Raw genomic sequence first — 21,898 nt, forward strand, 5'->3', positions numbered from 1 at the left:
TACTCCCTATCCCCTACCAACTACTCCCTACCCCCTACCCTTTACTCCCTATACCCTACCCTCTACTCCCTGTCCCCTACCAACTACTCCCTATCCCATACACCCTACTCCCTATCCTCTACACCCTACCCTCTACTAACTACTCTCTACCCCCTACTCTCTACTCCCTATCCCCTACCCTCTACTCCCTACACCCTACCCTCTACACCCTACCCTCTACCCTCTACACCCTGCCCTCTACTCCCTATCTCCTGCACCCTATTCCCTACACCCTACCCTTTACTCCCAACACCCTACCCTCTACTCCCTATTCACCTACCCCCTGCACCCTACCCTCTACCCCCTACACCCTACCCTCTACTCCCTATCCCTTACCAACTACTCCCTATCCCCTACACCCTACCCTCTATCCCCTGCAATCTACTCCCTATCCCCTACACCCTACCAACTTCTCCCTACACCCTACCCTCTACTCCCTACACCCTACCCTCTACCCCCTACACCCTACCCCCTACTCCCTATCCCCTACCAACTACTCCCTATCCCCTACACCCTACCCTCTACCCCCTTCAATCTACTCCCTATCCCCTACACCCTACCAACTTCTCCCTACACCCTACCCTCTACACCCTACCCTCTACCCTCTACACCCTGCCCTCTACTCCCTATCCCCTGCACCCTATCCCCTACACCCTACCCTTTACTCCCTACACCCTACCCTCTACTCCCTATCCCCTACCCCCTGCACACTACCCTCTACCCCCTACACCCTACCCTCTACTCCCTATCCCCTACCAACTACTCCCTATCCCCTACACCCTACCCTCTACCCCCTGCAATCTACTCCCTATCCCCTACACCCTACCAACTTCTCCCTACACCCTACCCTCTATTCCCTATCCCCTACCCCCTACACCCTACGCTCTACTCCCTACACCCTACCCTCTACCACCTACACTCTACCCTCTACTCCCTATCCCCTACCCTCTACTCCCTATCCCATACCCTCACCTCCCTATCCCCTACCAAATACTCCCTACACCCTACACTCTACTCCCTACACCCTACCCTCTACTCCCTATCCCCTACACCCGACCCTCTACTCCCTATCGGCTACCCTCTACTCCCTATCCCCTACACCCTACCAACTACTCCCTATACCCTACCCTTTACTCCCTACACCCTACCCTCTACTCCCTATCCCATACACCCTACTCCCTATCCCCTACACCCTACCGTCTACTCCCTACCCCCTACTCTCTACTCCCTATCCCCTACCCTTTACTCCCTACACCCTACCCTCTACTCCCTATCCCCTAACCCCTGCACCCTACCCTCTACCCCTACACCCTACCCTCTACTCCCTATCTAATACCAACTACTCCCTACACCCTACCTCCGGCACCCTACCCTCTACTCCCTATCCCCTACCATCTACTCCCTATCCCCTATCCCCTACACTCTACCCTGTACCCTCTGCAATCTACTCCCTATCCCCTACACCCTACCAACTAATCCCTACACCCTACCCTCTACTTCCTACACCCGACCCTCTACTCCCTATCCCATACACCCTACTCCCTATCCCCTACACCCTACCCTCTACCCCCTACCCTCTACTCCCTATCCCCTACTCTCTACTCCCTACACCCTACCCTCTACCCCTACCCCGAGCCCCTACACCATACCCTCTACTCCCTATCCCCTACCCTCTACTCCCTATCCCCTACCAACTACTCCCTATCTCCTACCCTCTACTCCCTATCCCCTACCAACTACTCCCTACCCCCTACCCTGTACTCCCTATCCCCTACCCCCTACACCCTACGCTCTACTCCCTACATCCTTCCCTCTACTCCCTACACCCTACCCTCAACTCCATACACCCTACCCTCTACTCCCTAGCCCCTACCAACTACTCCCTATCTCCTACCAACTACTCCCTATCCCCTACCCCCTACACCCTACGCTCTACTCCCTACATCCTTCCCTCTACTCCCTACACCCTACCCTCTACTCCCTACACCCTACCCTCTACCCCTACACCCTACCCTTTACTTCCTACACCCTACCAACTACTCCCTATCTCCTACCAACTACTCCCTACCCCCTACCCTCTATTCCCTATCTCCTACCAACTACTCCCTACCCCCTACCCTTTACTCCCTATCTCCTACCAACTACTCCCTATCCCCTACACCCTACCCCCTACCCTCTACTCCATATCCCCTACACCCATCCCTCTACCCCGTAAACCCTACCAACTACTCCCTACACCCTACCCTCTACTCCCTATCCCATAAACCCTACTCCCTATCCCCTACACCCTACCCTCTACTCCCTACTCTCTACCCCCTACTCTCTACTCCCTATCCCCTACACTCTACTCCCTACTCCCTACACCCTACCCTCTACACCCTACCCTCTACCCTCTACACCCTACCCTCTACTCCCTATCCACTACCCCCTGCACCCTACCCCCTACACCCTACTCACTATCTCATAACAACTACTCCCTACACCCTACCCTCTAAACCCTGCAATCTACTCCCTATCCCCTACACCCTACCAACTACTCCCTACACCCTACCCTCTACTCCCTACACCCTACCCTCTATCCCCTACCCCCTGCACCCTATCCTCTACCCCCAACCCCCGAGCCCCTACACCCTACCCTCTATTCCCTATCCCCTACCCCCTACACCCTACACTCTACTCCCTACACCCTACCCTCTACCACCTACACTCTACCCTCTACTCCCTATCCCCTACCCTCTACTCCCTATCCCATACCCTCTACTCCCTATCCCCTACCAAATACTCCCTACACCCTACCCTCTACTCCCTACACCCTACCCTCTACTCCCTATCCCCTACACCCTACCAACTACTCCCTATACTCTACCCTTTACTCCCTACACCCTACCCTCTACTCCCTATCCCATACACCCTACTCCCTATCCCCTACACCCTACCCTCTACTCCCTACTCTCTACCCCCTACTCTCTACTCCCTATCCCCTACCCTCTACTCCCTACACCCTACCCTCTACACCCTACCCTCTACCCTCTACACCCAACCCTCTACTCCCTATCCCCTGCACCCTATCCCCTACACCCTACCCTTTACTCCCTACACCCTACCCTCTACTCCCTATCCCCTACCCCCTGCACCCTACCCTCTACCCCCTACACCCTACCCTCTACTCCCTATCTAATACCAACTACTCCCTACACCCTACCTCCGGCACCCTATCCTCTACTCCCTATCCCCTACCAACTACTCCCTATCCCCTACACCCTACCCTGTACCCTCTGCAATCTACTCCCTATCCCCTACACCCTACCAACTACTCCCTACACCCTACCCTCTACTTCCTACACCCGACCCTCTACTCCCTATCCCATACACCCTACTCCATATCCCCTACACCCTACCCTCTACCCCCTACCCTCTACTCCCTATCCCCTACTCTCTACTCCCTACACCCTACCCTCTATCCCCTACCCCCTGCACCCTACCCTCTACCCCCTACCCCCGAGCCCCTACACCATACCCTCTACTCCCTATCCCCTACCCCCTACACCCTACGCTCTACTCCCTACATCCTACCCTCTACTCCCTACACCCTACCCTCTACTCCCTACCCCCTACCCTCTACTCCCTATCCCCTACCCTCTACTCCCTATCCCCTACCCTCTACTCCCTATTCCCTACCCTCTACCCCTACACCCTACCCTCTACTCCCTATCCCATACCCTGTACTCACTATCCCATACCCTCTACTCCCTATCCCCTACCAACTACTCCCTATCCCCTACACCCTACCCTCTACTCCCTATCCCCTACCCTCTACTCCCTATCCCCTACACCCTACCAACTACTCCCTATCCCCTACACCCTACCCTCTACTCCCTATCCCCTACCAACTACTCCCTATCCCCTACCCCTCACCTGGCATGATGACATCAGGGAAGCCCAGTTTGCGTGTGATGGCCAGAGCCCTGCTGAACACAGCCTGGTTCTCCCTCCTGATCTGATCCAGCTCCCCCCGCAGAAGCTGTAGAGAGATGATGAGGCCTGGGAAGTGATGGAGAGGGAGGGAGAGAGGGATGGAGGGAGGCAGTGAAGGAGGGGATGGAGAGGGAGGGAGTGAAGGGAGGGAGGGAGGGAGTGAAGGGAGGGAGTGAAGGGAGGGAGTGAAGGAGGGGATGGAGAGGGAGGGAGTGAAGGGAGGGAGGGAGTGAAGGCAGGGAGGGAGGGAGGGAGGGAGGGGAGGGAGGGAGGGAGGGAGGGAGGGAGTCAAGGGAGGGAGGGAGGGAGGGAGTGAAGGAGGGGATGGAGGGAGGGAGGGAGGGAGGGAGGGAGGGAGGGAGGGAGGGAGGGAGGGAGGGAAGGGAGGGAGTGAAAGGAGGGAGTGAAGGAGGGGATGGAGAGGGAGGGAGTGAAGGGAGGGAGGGAGTGAAGGCAGGGAGGGAGGGAGGGGGGAGGGAGGGGGAGGGAGGGGAGGGAGGGAGGGGAGGGAGGGGAGGGAGTGAGGAAAGGTATGGAGGGAGTGAAGGGAGGGAGGGAGGGAGGGAGTGAAGGAGGGGATGGAGAGAGGGAGGGAGGGAGTGAAGGAGGGGATGGAGAGAGGGAGGGAGGGAGTCAAGGGAGGGAGGGAGGGAGGGAGGGAGGGAGGGAGTGAAGGAGGGGATGGAGAGAGGGAGGGAGGGAGGGAGGGAGGGAGGAAGGAGGGGAGGGAGGGAGGGAGGGAGGGAGGGAGGGAGGGAGGGAGGGAGGGAGGGAGGGAGGGAGGGAGGGAGGGAGGGAGGGAGGGGATGGAGAGGGAGGGAGGGAGGGAGTGAAGGGAGGGAGTGAAAGGAGGGAGGGAGGGAGTGAGTGGATGGAGAGGGAGGAAGGGAGGGAGGGAGGGAGGGAGGGAGTGAAGGGAGGGAGTGAGGGAAGGTATGGAGGGAGTGAAGGGATGGAGGGAGTGAAGGAATAGGGAGGGAGGGAGGGAGGGAGGGAGGGAGGGAGGGAGGGAGGGAGGGAGGGAGGGGGGAGGGAGGGAGGGAGGGAGGGAGGGAGGGAGGGAGGGAGGGAGGGAAATGATGGAGGTTGGGAGGGAGGGAGGTATGGGAAAGAGGAAGAGAAGGGAGAGGGAGGAGAAGGATAAGGGATAGAGAAAGAGAGAGGAGAGAGAGAATGAAAGAGAGAGAAAGAGGGGAGGGAGGAATTGAGGGGTATTTAAGGGACATTAGTCAGAGTGCGGGGGAGGAAGAGACAGACAGGAGCATGGATGGAGAGATAAAGTCACAGCGAGGAAAGGAGAGGAAAAAAAGGTGGGGTGGCATTAGGAATAGAAAAAGAGAGAAGGGTATGGAACAAGACAAGATGACGGAATTCAGTGACTCATATTATGCCACAGAAATATACCAGTGTGAAGCACTAGAAAGACAATACTGAGCAACATGAAGATGCATGCAATACAGACATTCTATCAGTCTAAATAAAATGGAGGTCTGTTTCAACTGACATGTGGAACCACAGAACACGTTTCCTCTGCATCCTCACATTGTGGATGTATCCAGTACATGTGCAGTGAAACGTCAATAATGAGAGCCCTTTCCTTCAGCTTATCCTTAATGCTGATTGACATAGTCATGGTGATCAATACGCCATTATGACAATGAATATCTGATTTAACCTTGGAGGACCTCTAAGACAGATATGGCCGGTAGCGTCTGTCTCAAAGCTGAAACGAAACGTTCTATATACTTTACCTTCTTTGTCAGTTGGTTATTCACATCCTTTAACGTGTAATGTCCTAGAAGTCCATTTCAATTCAGTCAATTTAGGAGACTAATTGCCATTTCAATAAAAAAAATGGAAAACCATTTTTCTTCAATGAGGATTTCTCAAGTTCTTTAAATGGAATTCCAATTACTTCCTGAATTGATTGCCATTGAAATGGAACGGACCAAAACCCTGGCCCCAGAGGATGAATGATCATCATATGTACCATAGTTGGTGCTAGGGGCTGAGTACTTTGTGCTGGACTTCCGTATGATGTTCTCGTGGATCTGAAACCACTCGTTCTCATTATTACATCTGGAGAAAAAGAGGGAAGACAGAGAGATGATAGAGAGAAGACAGAGAAGATAGAGAGATGGTAGAGAGAAGATACAGAGAAAGAGAGAAGATACAGAGAAGGAGAGAAGATACAGAGAAGATAGAGAGAAGATACAGAGAAAGAGAGAAGATACAGAGAAGATAGAGAGAAGATACAGAGAAAGAGAGAAGATACAGAGAAGATACAGAGAAAGAGAGAAGATACCGAGAAGATACAGAGAAAGAGAGAAGATACCGAGAAGATACAGAGAAAGAGAGAAGATACAGAGAAGATACAGAGAAGAAAGATGGAAAATAGAGAGAAAATAGAGAGAAGCATTAATGACACACACATTAGAGGGGGAGAGATGGGGAGATTTGGACGGTTGTGTCCCTGAAGCGAAAAGATACCAGTGGGGGGACATGCTATCAAGCAGCACATTACCCCAAAAGCACAGGCCTCTAAGCTGAGCTGACAGTCAGCTCTCTCTTCTCTCCTTTCCTCTACGCCCTCTCCACCAGGCTGTTTCATTACTGTAGGCCAGTGGGCCCCTGGGAGAGGAATGGGGGGAAAGCACAGGCTGGAGCCTTATTTATTTGTATTTTTTATTTAACCTTTATTTAACTAGGCAAGTCAGTTAAGAACAAATTCTTATTTACAGTGATGGCCTACCCCTGCCAAACCCAGACGACACTGGGCCAATTGTGCGCCGCCCTATGGTACTCCCAATCAGGACTGGATATGATAGTCGCTGGTTCGAATCCAGGCTGTATAGTGACGCCTCTTGCACTGAGATGCAGTGCCTAAACAGCTGTGAAACTCGGGAACCCCTTATAGGTGAAGACAGTTTAGTGGCAGCTCTACTCTACACTCAAAACGCTGCTCGCTTTTTCCTCTGAGGAGACGTGCATAGGGCTGATAATCATCATCATCATAACAATAGTTAACGTTATACTGAAATTCATTTCTATAATTAATTTAGTGTAGAGCAAGCTCCTTTAGATGTCCTTCTGCAATGTGGATAAAAGGGCATCGAAAACAGGAGAAAACAGTAGCGTCGAGCTATCTAGACCACATCCAGAAGCCCTGACAGAGTCCTGACAGAGTCCTGACAGAGGAGGCTGAATGCTGAGGAGGAGGGGGAGGAGAGGAGGAGGAGAGAAGGAGGATAGGAGGACGCACATGCGTTATAGCTATCTGTTGAGTCACTGCCTCAGAATGCTTAGCTCAGTGTTATTTTCCCTTCTACTACTCCTCAAACTTTGTCCTCTAACTTTGTCTAAGTGCATTTGTCTAAGTGTCATCTCCCTCCTTTCTCATACACACACACTCTCTCTCTGTCTATCTCTCTGACTTGCACTCTCACACTCTCTCTCTCTCTCTCTCTCTCTCTCTCTCTCTCTGTCGCTCACTCATGCCTTCATTGCTTGGCGGGTTACAGGAGTGTCTCTTGCATGGTGCCTAACAGAGTGAGCCAGATTCCCATCACGCCAGGAGCACAATCTTAGGCCCTGGTTGAACTGATATTGATTTTCCAGAGGACACTTCATTATCATTCTGGTCCAAAAACAAAGCGCATCAACACAGTCAAGCCCTTGGTTGGGAACATTCACAGAACATTGGTAGAACATCATGCCTCAGTAAACACAGTGGAATTCCAACCAATGGCGCTGTCTCTGGAGTCTTTTTAATGGGGATATCTTTGTAAAAGGCTGATGACACATTACATTGTTAGTAGTCAGTTATTCTGGCTACTAACATCCATTTAGATGGCCTCCATATTTACCAGGACTCCAGCTACATGTAGTATGTGGTGTCAGCTAAATATTGCTTTAGTATTTAGAAAAAAGTTGGTTAATTGTAAATCGCTCTGGATAAAATGTAGACTGTGACTCACGTGTAAACTTTGAGTACAAAGTCCTTCTCCTCTTTGAGGTCAGTGATGGTGTGGAACACGTCGCTCATGGCCAGGACAGCACAGCCGTACGGTCTCCTGTACTGCACGTGGGGCAGACCCTTCTTTGAGTCATTCAACAGCATACGACCTGGATACAACAACAACACAAACAACAATGCATTAGCTCCATATGAGTAATAGCTTTCCTGGAAATCACATTGTGATATTTCTGTTACTCCGTTTCACATAGGCTTACCAGTTCGTATGACATGTGTCACAATGTACAGGTCTCTCTTCAAGTCCTTACTGCTCAGATCCTAAGGACAAAACAACCATTAACACAAAACACTGTAGCCGACTTACAGTGCATGGATGTTTCCACATTAGGTAACTACATTATTTGTTATTGCTGTTGAATCACATAATCCATGAATAGCTAATCCAAAACTAAAATCCTATGAGTGTTTATCAGTGGCATCATGTGAGTGCGGAGAGCGAAGAGTTACCGTGAAGAGAGCACACAGACGGTCCACTTTCTCTGGATTCTTTGGCCCTCCATTTTTGTTTAGTCTCACCATAAACTTCTCACTAAGAAGAGAGATACAACATACAGAATATAACATGAATTAAGGCACATTGTTTTTAATTGAATCCTTATTAAAACCAGGAAGTCCCATTGAGATAAATAATCTATTTACAACGTGAAAGGAACCCTGAGCAGTCCTGTATCGTGTGTAAATAGGACACATGAGCGAAGTGACCTTGTGCTAAGGGTGACATGTTGTGAGTGGGGGGTGTGTGTACAAATAGGGCTATCTTCTGTATACCATCCCTACCTTGTCACAACACAACTGAAAGGCATTAAGAAGGAAAGAAATTCCAAAAATGTACTTTGAACAAGGCACGCCTGTTAATTGAAATGCATTCCAGGTGACTACCTCATGAAGCTGGTTGAGAGAATGCCAAGAGTGTGCAAAGCTGTCATCAAGGCAAAGGGTGGCTACTTTGAAGAATCTAAAATAACACTTATTTTGTTACTACATGATTCCATATGTGTTATTTCATAGTTCTGATGCCTTTACATTTATTATACTATGTAGAAAATAGTACAATAAATAAAAAACATTGAATGAGTTGGTAAGTCCAAACTTTTGACTGTTACTGTATATATTTAAAACATATACAGTGCCTTACGAAAGTATTCGGCCCCCTTGAACCTCGCGACCTTTTGCCACATTTCAGGCTTCAAACATAAAGATATAAAACTGTATTTTTTTGTGAAGAATCAACAACAAATGGGACACAATCATGAAGTGGAACGACATTTATTGGATATTTCAAACTTTTTTAACAAATCAAAAACTGAAAAATTGGGCGTGCAAAATTATTCAGCCCCTTTACTTTCAGTGCAGCAAACTCTCTCCAGAAGTTCAGTGAGGATCTCTGAATGATCCAATGTTGACCTAAATGACTAATGATGATAAATACAATCCACCTGTGTGTAATCAAGTCTCCGTATAAATGCACCTGCACTGTGATAGTCTCAGAGGTCCGTTAAAAGCGCAGAGAGCATCATGAAGAACAAGGAACATACCAGGCAGGTCCGAGATACTGTTGTGAAGAAGTTTAAAGCCGGATTTGGATACAAAAAGATTTTCCAAGCTTTAAACATCCCAAGGAGCACTATGCAAGCGATAATATTGAAATGGAAGGAGTATCAGACCACTGCAAATCTACCAAGACCTGGCCGTCCCTCTAAACTTTCAGCTCATACAAGGAGAAGACTGATCAGAGATGCAGCCAAGTGGCCCATGATCACTCTGGATGAACTGCAGAGATCTACAGCTGAGGTGGGAGACTCTGTCCATAGGACAACAATCAGTCGTATATTGCACAAATCTGGCCTTTATGGAAGAGTGGCAAGAAGAAAGCCATTTCTTAAAGATATCCAGTTGACATACCGGTAAGTTGACATACCGGTAAGTGAAATCGAACAGCTGATCGAGCTGTCATTTGACCGAATGCTGCAGACAACGCATTCATGGGTCACTACGGAGGATTTTCAATTCTTGACCCAAAGGGAATAAATAATGTTCAAAAAGAACTGGGAAACTAGAAAACATCTGACTTCTGACTTCAGTGCACTTGAGACCACTGGGACCTGGGAAAGAAAATCCTTTTGAACAGTCACCCAACTCGGAATTCCAACTCGGGACCTCGTACCTCTTTCTAGAGTTCTGACTTTCCGACCTAAAGATACCTGATGTCATGCTTTGGCCTCATATTTTCCCAATTGTCTTGAAAGAACCATAAAATTCATAGCAGGCCATGGCAGTGCTTGAGGCGTCACTACAGACCCGGGTTCGATCCCAGCCTGTGTCACAGCTGGCCGTGACCGGGAGACCAATGTGCCGGCGCACAATTGGCCCAGCATTGTCCGGGTTAGGGGAGTGTCTGGCCAGCCGGGATTTCCTCATCCCATCGCACTCTAGCGACTCCTTGTGGCAGGTCGGGCGCCTGCAAGCTGGTGTTTCCTCCGACACATTCTTGTGGCTGGCTTCTGGGTTGAGTGAGCAGTGTGTCAAGAAGCAGCGCAGCTTGGCAGGGTCGTGTTTCGGAGGACCCATGACGCTCGACCTTCTCCTCTCCCAAGTCTGTAGGGGAGATGCAGCGATGGGATAAGACTAACTACGAATTGGCTATCACGAAATTGGGGAGAAAAAGGGATAAAAGTAAAAAAATATATAATAATAAAATAAAAAATACAATGGTAGGCTACTCTTTGCCAGCTCATATCTGTGTGAAGCTGAATTCAGTGCTCTCGTCTGCATTAATACCCAATATTGATCCAGGCTGGATGTGACAGCAGAGATGAGGTGCACATTGTCGACCACGCCTCCTGACTTTGCGAAGCTCAGATGCGACACGCATTCAACACACCCATCTCATTAGTGGTGGTGCGATAACAGACATTATGTCAGACTAATTTGCAATTAACTGCCCAACATTAAAAGTATGTGAGTATGAGTTGAGAAAATCAGAAACACTGTTAGAATGTTTTTCAAATGGCTGCCACAGCCCCAAATCAACAAGTAAACACCAGCTGTTAATGACATCATTTCTTTCACATGGAAGAGGGGTCGCAAGAATTTTCAGATATGGGGTCGGGTTGAGGGCCCAAAAACTTTTGGAACCCATGATTTAGCCAATGACACCTTCTTGATGAATAAATCAAATTAAAATGTTTGGTTGTCTCTCTATAATACTAGCCTCGTGGCTTTAGCTAGTTCAGATAGGTTCCCAATCTCCCAATCTCATAACTAGCAATCAAGCCATTTCAGACTATCAATCAAGTTCGAGTAGCTTGTCTAACTATCTTAGCTGCCATGCCTGCTGGCAAGGTTGCTAGACTTTAGAAAATACAAAAATTGTTTAATTATTGGGTTATGAGACTATATACAAGGGTGGCAGTTGTAGCAAACTCCTAGGCATACAAGTTCTTAAATAATCAATTTGATTGATAAAATAAAATGACAATTGAACAGGCAAAGAGGTATGCTATATATTTTTTTACATGGAAATAGCCACAATGATTATGGCGTTAGAGTGCTAGAAAAATCTGTTTTATTTTTTTGAAAAATTCAAAATTCTCTGATTTCCCATCACCCCCCACCCTTGTGTAATTCATGCCCTCTTTAAAATAATGGGTGCATGATGCCCCTGCCTGTATGTTTACATGTGTGTGTGTGTCCTGCAGCCCTCCCTCCAGTAGTCTGCTTATTGTCATGTGCATCAAAGAGGGAAAAGGTGTCCACATGTGTGTCCTGTGGTCCTCCCTCAAGTACCTGACCAGCATGTTCTTTCACGTGTTCATGTAGAGGTTGTGTGAATATGTCCTGTGTGTGAATGTGTCCTTATCGTGTGTGTCCTGTGTGTGTATAGAGTGTTGACTGTGCGTGTAGCGACCTGATCTGTTTGTTGTCGCGGGTGTCGTAGAGGGAGAAGAAGACATCTGCCTCCTCGCTGATGGTGTTATAGGTGAAGCTCTTCAAGTTGATGAAGAGGTGGTGCTGCACCGGAACATGGCAACCATCTCCATGACGCTGGCGCATGTTGTCGCCCTGAGAACGAACGGACGACGAACACTAACAAGACAGGTCCTTACTGTGGGGCAAAGCTCCGACTGCGCTGCACACATGCTATGTACAGTGGGGCAAAAAAGTATTTAGTCAGCCATCAATTGTGCAAGTTCTCCCACTTCCCACTTTTCATCATAGGTACACTTCAACTATGACAGACAAAATGAGAAAAAGGAATTTATTTGCAAATTATGGTGGAAAATAAGTATTTGGTCAATAACAAAAGTTTATCTCAATACTTTGTTATATACCCTTTGTTGGCAATGACAGAGGTCAAACGTTTTCTGTAAGTCTTCACAAGGTTTTCACACACTATTGCTGGTATTTTGGCCCATTCCTCTATGCAGATCTCTTCTAGAGCAGGGATGTTTTGGGGCTGTTGCTGGGCAACACGGACTTTCAACTCCCTCCAAAGATTTTCTAAGGGGTTGAGATATGGAGACTGGCTAGGCCACTCCAGGACCTTGAATGGCTTCTTACGAAGTCACTCCTTCGTTGCCTGGGCGGTGTGTTTGGGAACATTGTCATGCTGAAAGACCCAGCCACGTTTCATCTTCAATGCCCTTGCTGATGGAAGGAGGTTTTCACACAAAATCTCACGATACATGGCCCCATTCATTCTTTCCTTTACACGGATCAGTCGTCCTGGTCCCTTTGCAGAAAAACAGCCCCAAAGCATGATGTTTCCACCTCCATGCTTCACAGTAGGTATGGTGTTCTTTGGATGCAACTCAGCATTCTTTGTCCTCCAAACACAACGAGTTGAGTTTTTACCAAAAAGTTATATTTTGGTTTAATCTGACCATATGACATTCTCCCAATCTTCTTCTGGATCATCCAAATGCTCTCTAGCAAACTTCAGACGGGCCTGGACATGTACTGGCTTAAGCAGGGGGACATGTCTGGCACTGCAGGATTTGAGTCCCTGGCGGCGTACTGTGTTACTGATGGTAGGCTTTGTTACTTTGGTCCCAGCTCTCTGCAGGTCATTCACTAGGTCCCCCCGTGTGGTTCTGGGATTTTTGCTCACCGTTCTTGTGATCATTTTGACCCCACAGGGTGAGATCTTGCGTGGATCCCCAGATCGAGGGAGAATATCAGTGGTCTTGTATGTCTTCCATTTCCTAATAATTGCTCCCACAGTTGATTTCTTCAAACCAAGCTGCTTACCTATTGCAGATTCAGTCTTCCCAGCCTGGTTTCTGGTGTCCTTTGACAGCTCTTTGGTCTTGGCCAATAGTGGAGTTTGGAGTGTGACTGTTTGAGGTTGTGGACAGGTGTCTTTTATACTGATAACAAGTTCAAACAGGTGCCATTAATATAGGTAACGAGTGGAGGACAGAGGAGCCTCTTAAAGAAGAGATACAGGTCTGTGAGAGCCAGAAATCTTGCTTGTTTGTAGGTGACCAAATACTTATTTCCCACCATAATTTGCAAATAAATTCATTAAAAATCCTACAATGTGATTTTCTGGAAGTTTTTTTCTCATTGTCTGTCATAGTTGAAGTACCTATGATGACAATTACAGGCCTCTCTCGTCTTTTTACGTGGGAGAACTTGCACAATTGGTGGCTGACTAAATACTTTTTGCCCCACTGTATATCTATCCTGTGAAGTTTGTCACTGTGTAGTAGACATTATAGTGGATGTGGTTTGCAAGCTAGGTGATCGTTCACATTGAATGGATTTGTGTTTGTGTTTATGGTAGTGTTGATGGCGAAATTGATCATTCAAAATGGTGCCATGTGTTTTATCAGTAAAATTATATTTTCAATTAAATTAGTGACAAAGTGTTGGTAATCATAAAAAATGGAGGCGTGTCAAGTTCTCCTATACTGTATCTCAACTCGTTATCTAGCGTCGTAGATTTAATTGAGGTCATACCTGGTTTGTGCTTGGCTGGCCACTGTGTCGGCTGGATGCATGCTGTGGGGTGCACAGAGGGAAAGAGAGAGATTTCAGTTTAGTCATCCCATTGTATTGCCTTCTTACTCATGATCAATAAACTCGTTTGGCTTGTACACCTCAAATCGGGCCTCACAAAGAACCCACACCTGTTGTATAGTACAGTGCAATAGTTGCATGAAATCTGATAAAAAGGCGCCCACCAATTTTGCCAAGAGGCTGCTTCAGTGAGCTGTATCCCTAAAATAAGCCCACGAGGTAGAACGTTAGCCCGTGGGAGACAAGAGGACAAAGCCTGTATCACCTACACACACACATAATCACACACACACACCACTGTGCTCTGCAACCTTAGAGATCTCCTTTACTCCTGCCTGAAGAGGCGCCAAGGCCTGTGTATCCTGCCAAAAACAAGCTCACTTTCATCGACAGAGTGAGGAGGCTTTTTGGCAGGGATGCGCCACGCTGTTGTTTCTGGGCCAAGCACTTACTGCACTAACAATCTTCCTGCAAAGCCGCAACAAACGGCACAGGTATAATAGGCGACCGCTGGGAAGTTGGACTATTGGTCAGACTGGGTCTACCATTTCCAAGATGGCTTCCCCCAAAACATGACATGGACATTTATCTATCTACTCTGAGCAGTGACTACACTTAGCTAATTCTGGATCTGGCTGAGTATTCTTTCACTGGAGGTGTAAACTTAGCTTAGAAGTCCCTCCTACATTACTATAGTTTAGAACTCACTCCTACCCTACGTTACTACAGTTTAGAACTCCCTCCTACCCTACATTACTACAGTTTAGAACTCCCTCCTACCCTACGTTACTACAGTTTAGAACTCCCTCCTACCCTACGTTACTACAGTTTAGAACTCCCTCCTACCCTACATTACTACAGTTTAGAACTCCCTCCTACCCTACGTTACTACAGTTTAGAACTCCCTCCTACCCTAAATTACTACAGTTTAGAACTCCCTCCTACCCTACGTTACTACAGTTTAGAACTCCCTCCTACCCTACGTTACTACATTTTAGAACTCACTCCTACCCTACGTTACTACAGTTTAGAACTCCCTCCTACACTACGTTACTACATTTTAGAACTCACTCCTACCCTACGTTCCTACAGTTTAGAACTCCCTCCTACCATATGTTACGACAGTTTAGAACTCCCTCCTACCCTATGTTACTATAGTTTAGAACTGACTCCTACATTACTATAGATTAGAACTCCCTCCTACATTACTATAGTTTAGATCTCTCTCCTACATTACTACAGTTTAGAACTCCCTCCTACCCTACGTTACTACAGTTTAGAACTCCCTCCTACCCTACGTCACTACAGTTTAGAACTCCCTCCTACCCTATGTTACTATAGTTTAGAACTCCCTCCTACATTACTATAGCTTAGAACTCCCTCCTACATTACTATAGTTTAGAACTCACTCCTACATTACTATAGATTAGAACTCCCTCCTACATTACTACAGTTTAGAACTCCCTCCTACCCTACGTTGGTACAGTTTAGAACTCCCTCCTACCCTACGTTACTACAGTTTAGAACTCCCTCCTACATTACTATAGCTTAGAACTCCCTCCTACATTACTATAGATTAGAACTCACTCCTACAGTACTACAGTTTAGAACTCCCTCCTGCGTTACTACAGTTTAGAACTCCCTCCTACATTATTACAGTTTAGAACTGACTCCTACATTACTATAGATTAGAACTCCCTCCTACATTACTATAGTTTAGATCTCTCTCCTACATTACTACAGTTTAGAACTCCCTCCGACCCTACGTTACTACAGTTTAGAACTCCCTCCTACCCTACGTTACTACAGTTTAGAACTCCCTCCTACCCTATGTTACTACAGTTTAGAACTCCCTCCTACATTACTATAGTTTAGAACTGACTCCTACATTACTATAGATTAGAACTCCCTCCTACATTACTATAGTTTAGATCTCCCTCCTACATTACTAAAGTTTAGAACTCCCTCCTACCCCACGTTACTACAGTTTAGAACTCCCTCCTACCCTATGTTACTACAGTTTAGAACTCCCTACTACCCTAAGTTACTACAGTTTAGAACTCCCTCCTACATTACTATAGTTTAGAACTGACTCCTACATTACTATAGATTAGAACTCACTCCTACATTACTATAGTTTAGATCTCTCTCCTACATTACTACAGTTTAGAACTCCCTCCTACCCTACGTTACTACAGTTTAGAACTCCCTCCTACCCTGCGTTACTACAGTTTAGAACTCCCTCCTACCCTACATTAATACAGTTTAGAACTCCCTCCTACATTACTATAGCTTAGAACTCCCTCCTACATTACTATAGTTTAGAACTCACTCCTACATTACTATAGATTAGAACTCCCTCCTACATTACTACAGTTTAGAACTCCCTCCTACCCTACGTTACTACAGTTTAGAACTCCCTCCTACCCTACGTTACTACAGTTTAGAACTCCCTCCTACACTACGCTACTACAGTTTAGAACTCCCTCCTACATTACTATAGCTTAGAACTCCCTCCTACATTACTATAGTTTAGAACTCACTCCTACATTACTATAGATTAGAACTCCCTCCTACATTACTACAGTTTAGAACTCCCTCCTACCCTACGTTGGTACAGTTTAGAACTCTCTCCTACCCTACGTTACTACAGTTTAGAACTCTTCTACATTACTATAGTTTAGATCTCCCTCCTACATTACTACAGTTTAGAACTCCCTCATACCCTACGTTACTACAGTTTAGAACTCCCTCCTACTCTACGTTACTACAGTTTAGAACTCCCTCCTACATTACTATAGCTTAGAACTCCCTCCTACATTACTATAGATTAGAACTCACTCCTACAGTACTACAGTTTAGAACTCCCTCATACCCTACGTTACTACATTTTAGAACTCCCTCCGACTCTACGTTCCTACAGTTTAGAACTCCCTCCTACATTACTATAGCTTAGAACTCCCTCCTACATTACTATAGATTAGAACTCACTCCTACAGTACTACAGTTTAGAACTCCCTCATACCCTACGTTACTACATTTTAGAACTCCCTCCGACTCTACGTTCCTACAGTTTAGAACTCCCTCCTACCCTACGTTACTACAGTTTAGAACTGACTCCTACATTACTATAGATTAGAACTCCCTCCTACATTACTATAGTTTAGATCTCCCTCCTACATTACTACAGTTTAGAACTCCCTCCTACTCTACGCTACTACAGTTTAGAACTCCCTCCTACCCAACGTTACTACAGTTTAGAACTCCCTCCTACATTACTATAGTTTAGATCTCCCTCCTACATTACTATAGTTTAGAACTCAGTTCTACATTACTATAGTTTAGAACTCCCTCCTACACTATGTTACTACAGTTTAGAACTCCCTCCTACATTACTATAGTTTAGAACTCCCTCCTACATTACTATAGTTTAGAACTCCCTCCTACATTACTATAGTTTAGAACTCCCTTCTACATTACTATAGCTTAGAACTCACTCCTACATTACTACAGTTTAGAACTCCCTCCTACCCTACATTGGTACAGTTTAGAACTTCCTCCTACATTACTATAGTTTAGATCTCCCTCCTACATTACTACAGTTTAGAACTCCCTCCTACCCTACGTTACTACAGTTGAGAACTCCCTCGTACCCTACGTTACTACAGTTTAGAACTCTCTCCTACCCTAAGTTACTACAGTTAAGAACTCCCTCCTACCCTACATTGGTACAGTTTAGAACTTCCTCCTACATTACTATAGTTTAGATCTCCCTCCTACATTACTACAGTTTAGATCTCCCTCCTACTCTACGTTACTACAGTTTAGAACTCCCTCCTACCCTACGTTACTACAGTTCAGAACTCCCTCCTACGCTACGTTACTACAGTTTAGATCTCCCTCCTACATTACTATAGTTTAAACTCATTTCTACATTACTATAGTTTAGAACTCCCTCCTACATTACTATAGCTTTGAACTCCCTTCTACATTAGTACAGCTTAGAACTCCCTCCTACGTTACTACAGCTTATTGAAAATCCCAAGAGAACATTTAGGATATAACTTATTTATTATTTCTTAACTGGAGATGGGATTAGTTTACGTAACCCAGACTGTAACGTGTAATTAATTTACAATAACCCAACGTGTGTGTTTTTACAAAACCTCTTCTAGGTTGTCACAGTGCATTCTCGCACGTGCGTGCTGGGAGAGGGACAAACTCAATATGACAGCAGCGTGCGCTTAAAGAATAGGGGGGATGAAATGGTTAGATCCACAACAGCGGAGTCGCGCCTCTCATGAATCACCTTCCTATGGATGACTTGATAATCAGCAAATTCCCTAACACACACACACACGCACACACACACATGCACACACACTCCAAAACACCCTCACTCAGAAAATGCATACAAGACACACACACACACATTTACACGTTCATAAGAAGGCAGACACACACAAAATCATATAGCACACAGGCATATGCACACACACACTCATACGCACAAGTACATGCACACACAAACACGCAAACAGAATCCAACATTCATTTGCATAAACACTCTCTCTGTGTCAGTTTACCATACAAATAAATAATTAACACCCACACACTTCTATTAGAATACTATCACACACAAGAGTCATATATGTGGAAGTACACTATGCATGTATAATATCTGTGGAAGTACACTATGCATGTATAATATCTGTGAAAGTACACTATGCATGTATAATATCTGTGGAAGTACACTATGCATGTACACTGCTCAAAAAATTAAGGGAACACATATACAACACAATGTAAATCCAAGTCAATCACACTTCTGTGAAATCAAACTGTCCACTTAGGAAGCAACACTTATTGACAATACATTTCACATGCTGTTGTGCAAATGGAATAGACAACAGGTGGAAATTATAGGCAATTAGCAAGCCACCCCCAATAAAGGAGTGGTTCTGCAGGTGACCACTTCTCAGTTCCTATGCTTCCTGGCTGATTTTTTGGTCATTTTTGAATGCTTGGGGTGCTTTCACTCTAGTGGTAGCATGAGACGGAGTCTACAACCCACACAAGTGGCTCAGGTAGTGCAGCTCATCCAGGATGGCACATCAATGCGAGCTGTGGCAAGAAGGTTTGCTGTGTCTGTCAGCGTAGTGTCCAGAGCATGGAGGCACTACCAGGAGACAGGCCAGTACATCAGGAGATGTGGAGGAGGCCGTAGGAGGGCAACAACCCAGCAGCAGGACCGCTACCTCCGCCTTTGTGCAAGGAGGAGCAGGAGGAGCACTGCCAGAGCCCTGCAAAATGATGTCCAGCAGGCCACAAATGTGCATGTGTCTGCTCAAATGGTCAGAAACAGACTCCATGAGGGTGGTATGAGGGCCCGACATCCACAGGTGGGGTTTGTGCTCACAGCCCAACACCGTGTAGGACATTTGGCATTTGCCAGAGAACACCAAGATTGGCAAATTCACCACTGGCGCCCTGTGCTCTTCACAGATGAAAACAGGTTCACACTGAGCACATGTGACAGTCTGGAGACGCCGTGGAGAATGTTCTGCTGCCTGCAACATCCTCCAGCATAACCGGTTTGGCGGTGGGACAGTCATGGTGAGGGGTGGCATTTTTTTGGGGGGCCGCACAGCCCTCCATGTGCTCACCAGAGGTACAGATGAAAACAGGTTCACACTGAGCACATGTGACAGTCTGGAGACGCCGTGGAGAATGTTCTGCTGCCTGCAACATCCTCCAGCATAACCGGTTTGGCGGTGGGACAGTCATGGTGAGGGGTGGCATTTTTTGGGGGGGCCACACAGCCCTCCATGTGCTCACCAGAGGTAGCCTGACTGCCAATTAGGTACCGAGATGAGATCCTCAGACCCCTTGTGAGACCAGATGCTGATGCGGTTGGCCCTGGGTTCCTCCTAATGCAAGACAATGCTAGACCTCATGTGGCTGGAGTGTGTCAGCAGTTCCTGCAAGAGGAAGGCATGGATGCTATGGACTGGCACGCCCGTTCCCCAGACCTGAATCCAATTGAGCACATCTGGGACATCATGTCTCACTCCATCCACCAACGCCACGTTGCACCACAGACTGTCCAGGAGTTGGCGGATGCTTTAGTAAAGGTCTGGGAGAAGATTCCTCAGGAGATCATCCGCCACCTCATCAGGAGCATGCCCAAGCGTTGTAGGGAGGTCATACAGGCACGTGGAGGCCACACACACTACTGAGCCTCATTTTGACTTGTTTTAAGGACATTACATCAAAGTTGGATCCGCCTGTAGTGTGGTTTTCCACTTTAATTTTGAGTGTGACTCCAAATCCAGACCTCCATGGGTTGATAAATTTGATTTCCATTGATCATTTTTGTGTGATTTTGTTGTCAGCACATTCAACTATGTAAAGAAAAAAGTATTTAATAGGAATATTTCATTCATTCAGATCTAGGATGTGTTATTTTAGTATTCCCTTTATTTTTTGGAGCAGTGTATAATATCTGTGAAAGTACACTATGCATGTATAATATCTGTGGAAGTAGACTATGCATGTATAATATCTGTGGAAGTACACTATGCATGTATAATATCTGTGGAAGAACACTATGCATGTATAATAATGCATAGTAAATGCACATCTTGAGGGCATGTTGACTTGTATTGGGATGAGTCTTGTCCTGTAGGCAGAACTGAGCTGCAAAGACAAAATTGGCTATATTGTATAAATCCATGAAAACAAAATGTGTTTAAGGTTAACCTAACCTTAATTTAAGGTTAGGGTTAGGCATTAAGGTTAACAGCGTGGTTAGGGTTAGGTTTAAAAAAAAATTATGACTTTGTCCAGAGCTGCCTCTAGAACAAGATTCATGACCTGCATCTTGAGGGTCACTGTTTTCTTAATGGCCAGGGGGTTGACAGAGTTAATGATAATGGCCAGGCGGTTGACAGAGATAACACAAATGGCCAGGGGGTTGACAGAGATAGCAATAACGGCCAAGGGGATGACAGAGATAACAATAACGGCCAAGGTGATGACAGAGATAACAATAATGGCCAGGGGGTTGACAGAGATAACAATAATGGCCAGGGGGTTGACAGAGATAACGATAATGGCCAGGCGGTTGACAGGGAAAATGATAATTGCCAGGGGGTTGACAGGGCTAACGCTGTGTAATACATTTGCATTCACACATAACACTCACAAAATATGGCCATGTACAGAATGCACCAATTACAGAAAAAGTTTCATATATTCACAGTACCAATTTGTAGAGTTCAGATACACTGATATGATCCTGATCCACCATTTCAAACTCCTTTCTAGGAACAAGGTCCAAGCCAAGGTGCCTATTGAGAGAGAGAGAGAGAGAGAGAGAGAGAGAGAGAGAGAGAGAGAGATGGGGAGTCCACAAATCATAACATTAACCATCCAAGAAAACACAACTGAGCATTTCCTCATTAATAAGCACTGTCTGAACAACTAATTAGCTCATTGGCAGCACGTTAGCATTCATACAACTTCCCAACTAAACAGTGTTTTTATGTTGTATGCAGTTTAGCTTAATATACAGATTTTTTAAGTATCTAAAGTTCACCCAAATCCATTTAACTAAGATTAAGGGAACATTTCAAGTTAACCCAACATATGGCCTTTTCATTTTAAGCTCTTCCTTGGATGATGAGGATGGAGCCCAGAGAGCTCTCTCTACGGGTGGCTACTAATCTAGTTGATAACGTAGGATCAATCAGTAAGGATAGCTCACATTACTTCATTCAGTAAGCACAATATAATTCACATGGCTTCCTCTTCTATGGGCAC

The 21,898-nt window shown here is 46.3% G+C and overlaps 1 protein-coding gene across 5 annotated transcripts in view; it reads right to left on the reverse strand.

Annotated features, from left to right (window-relative positions):
- LOC135527904 (dedicator of cytokinesis protein 3-like) overlaps positions 1-21,898 on the reverse strand; it is a 118,990-nt gene that overhangs the window by 45,071 nt on the left and 52,021 nt on the right. For 3 of the 5 annotated variants that reach the window (XM_064956552.1, XM_064956551.1, XM_064956550.1), the window contains exons 3-10: positions 21,342-21,426; positions 14,015-14,056; positions 11,958-12,136; positions 8,498-8,579; positions 8,248-8,308; positions 7,992-8,139; positions 6,005-6,093; positions 3,955-4,080 (exon numbers count right to left, since the gene is read on the reverse strand). In XM_064956552.1, coding sequence (XP_064812624.1) covers positions 3,955-4,080; positions 6,005-6,093; positions 7,992-8,139; positions 8,248-8,308; positions 8,498-8,579; positions 11,958-12,136; positions 14,015-14,056; positions 21,342-21,426 — 812 coding nt within the window. The remainder of the gene's footprint in view (positions 1-3,954; positions 4,081-6,004; positions 6,094-7,991; positions 8,140-8,247; positions 8,309-8,497; positions 8,580-11,957; positions 12,137-14,014; positions 14,057-21,341; positions 21,427-21,898) is intronic. The other 2 variants (XM_064956554.1, XM_064956553.1) reach the window with 1 other exon arrangement.

The sequence above is a fragment of the Oncorhynchus masou genome, chromosome 33 (assembly GCF_036934945.1).
Source record: "Oncorhynchus masou masou isolate Uvic2021 chromosome 33, UVic_Omas_1.1, whole genome shotgun sequence".
Classification (NCBI taxonomy): domain Eukaryota; kingdom Metazoa; phylum Chordata; class Actinopteri; order Salmoniformes; family Salmonidae; genus Oncorhynchus; species Oncorhynchus masou.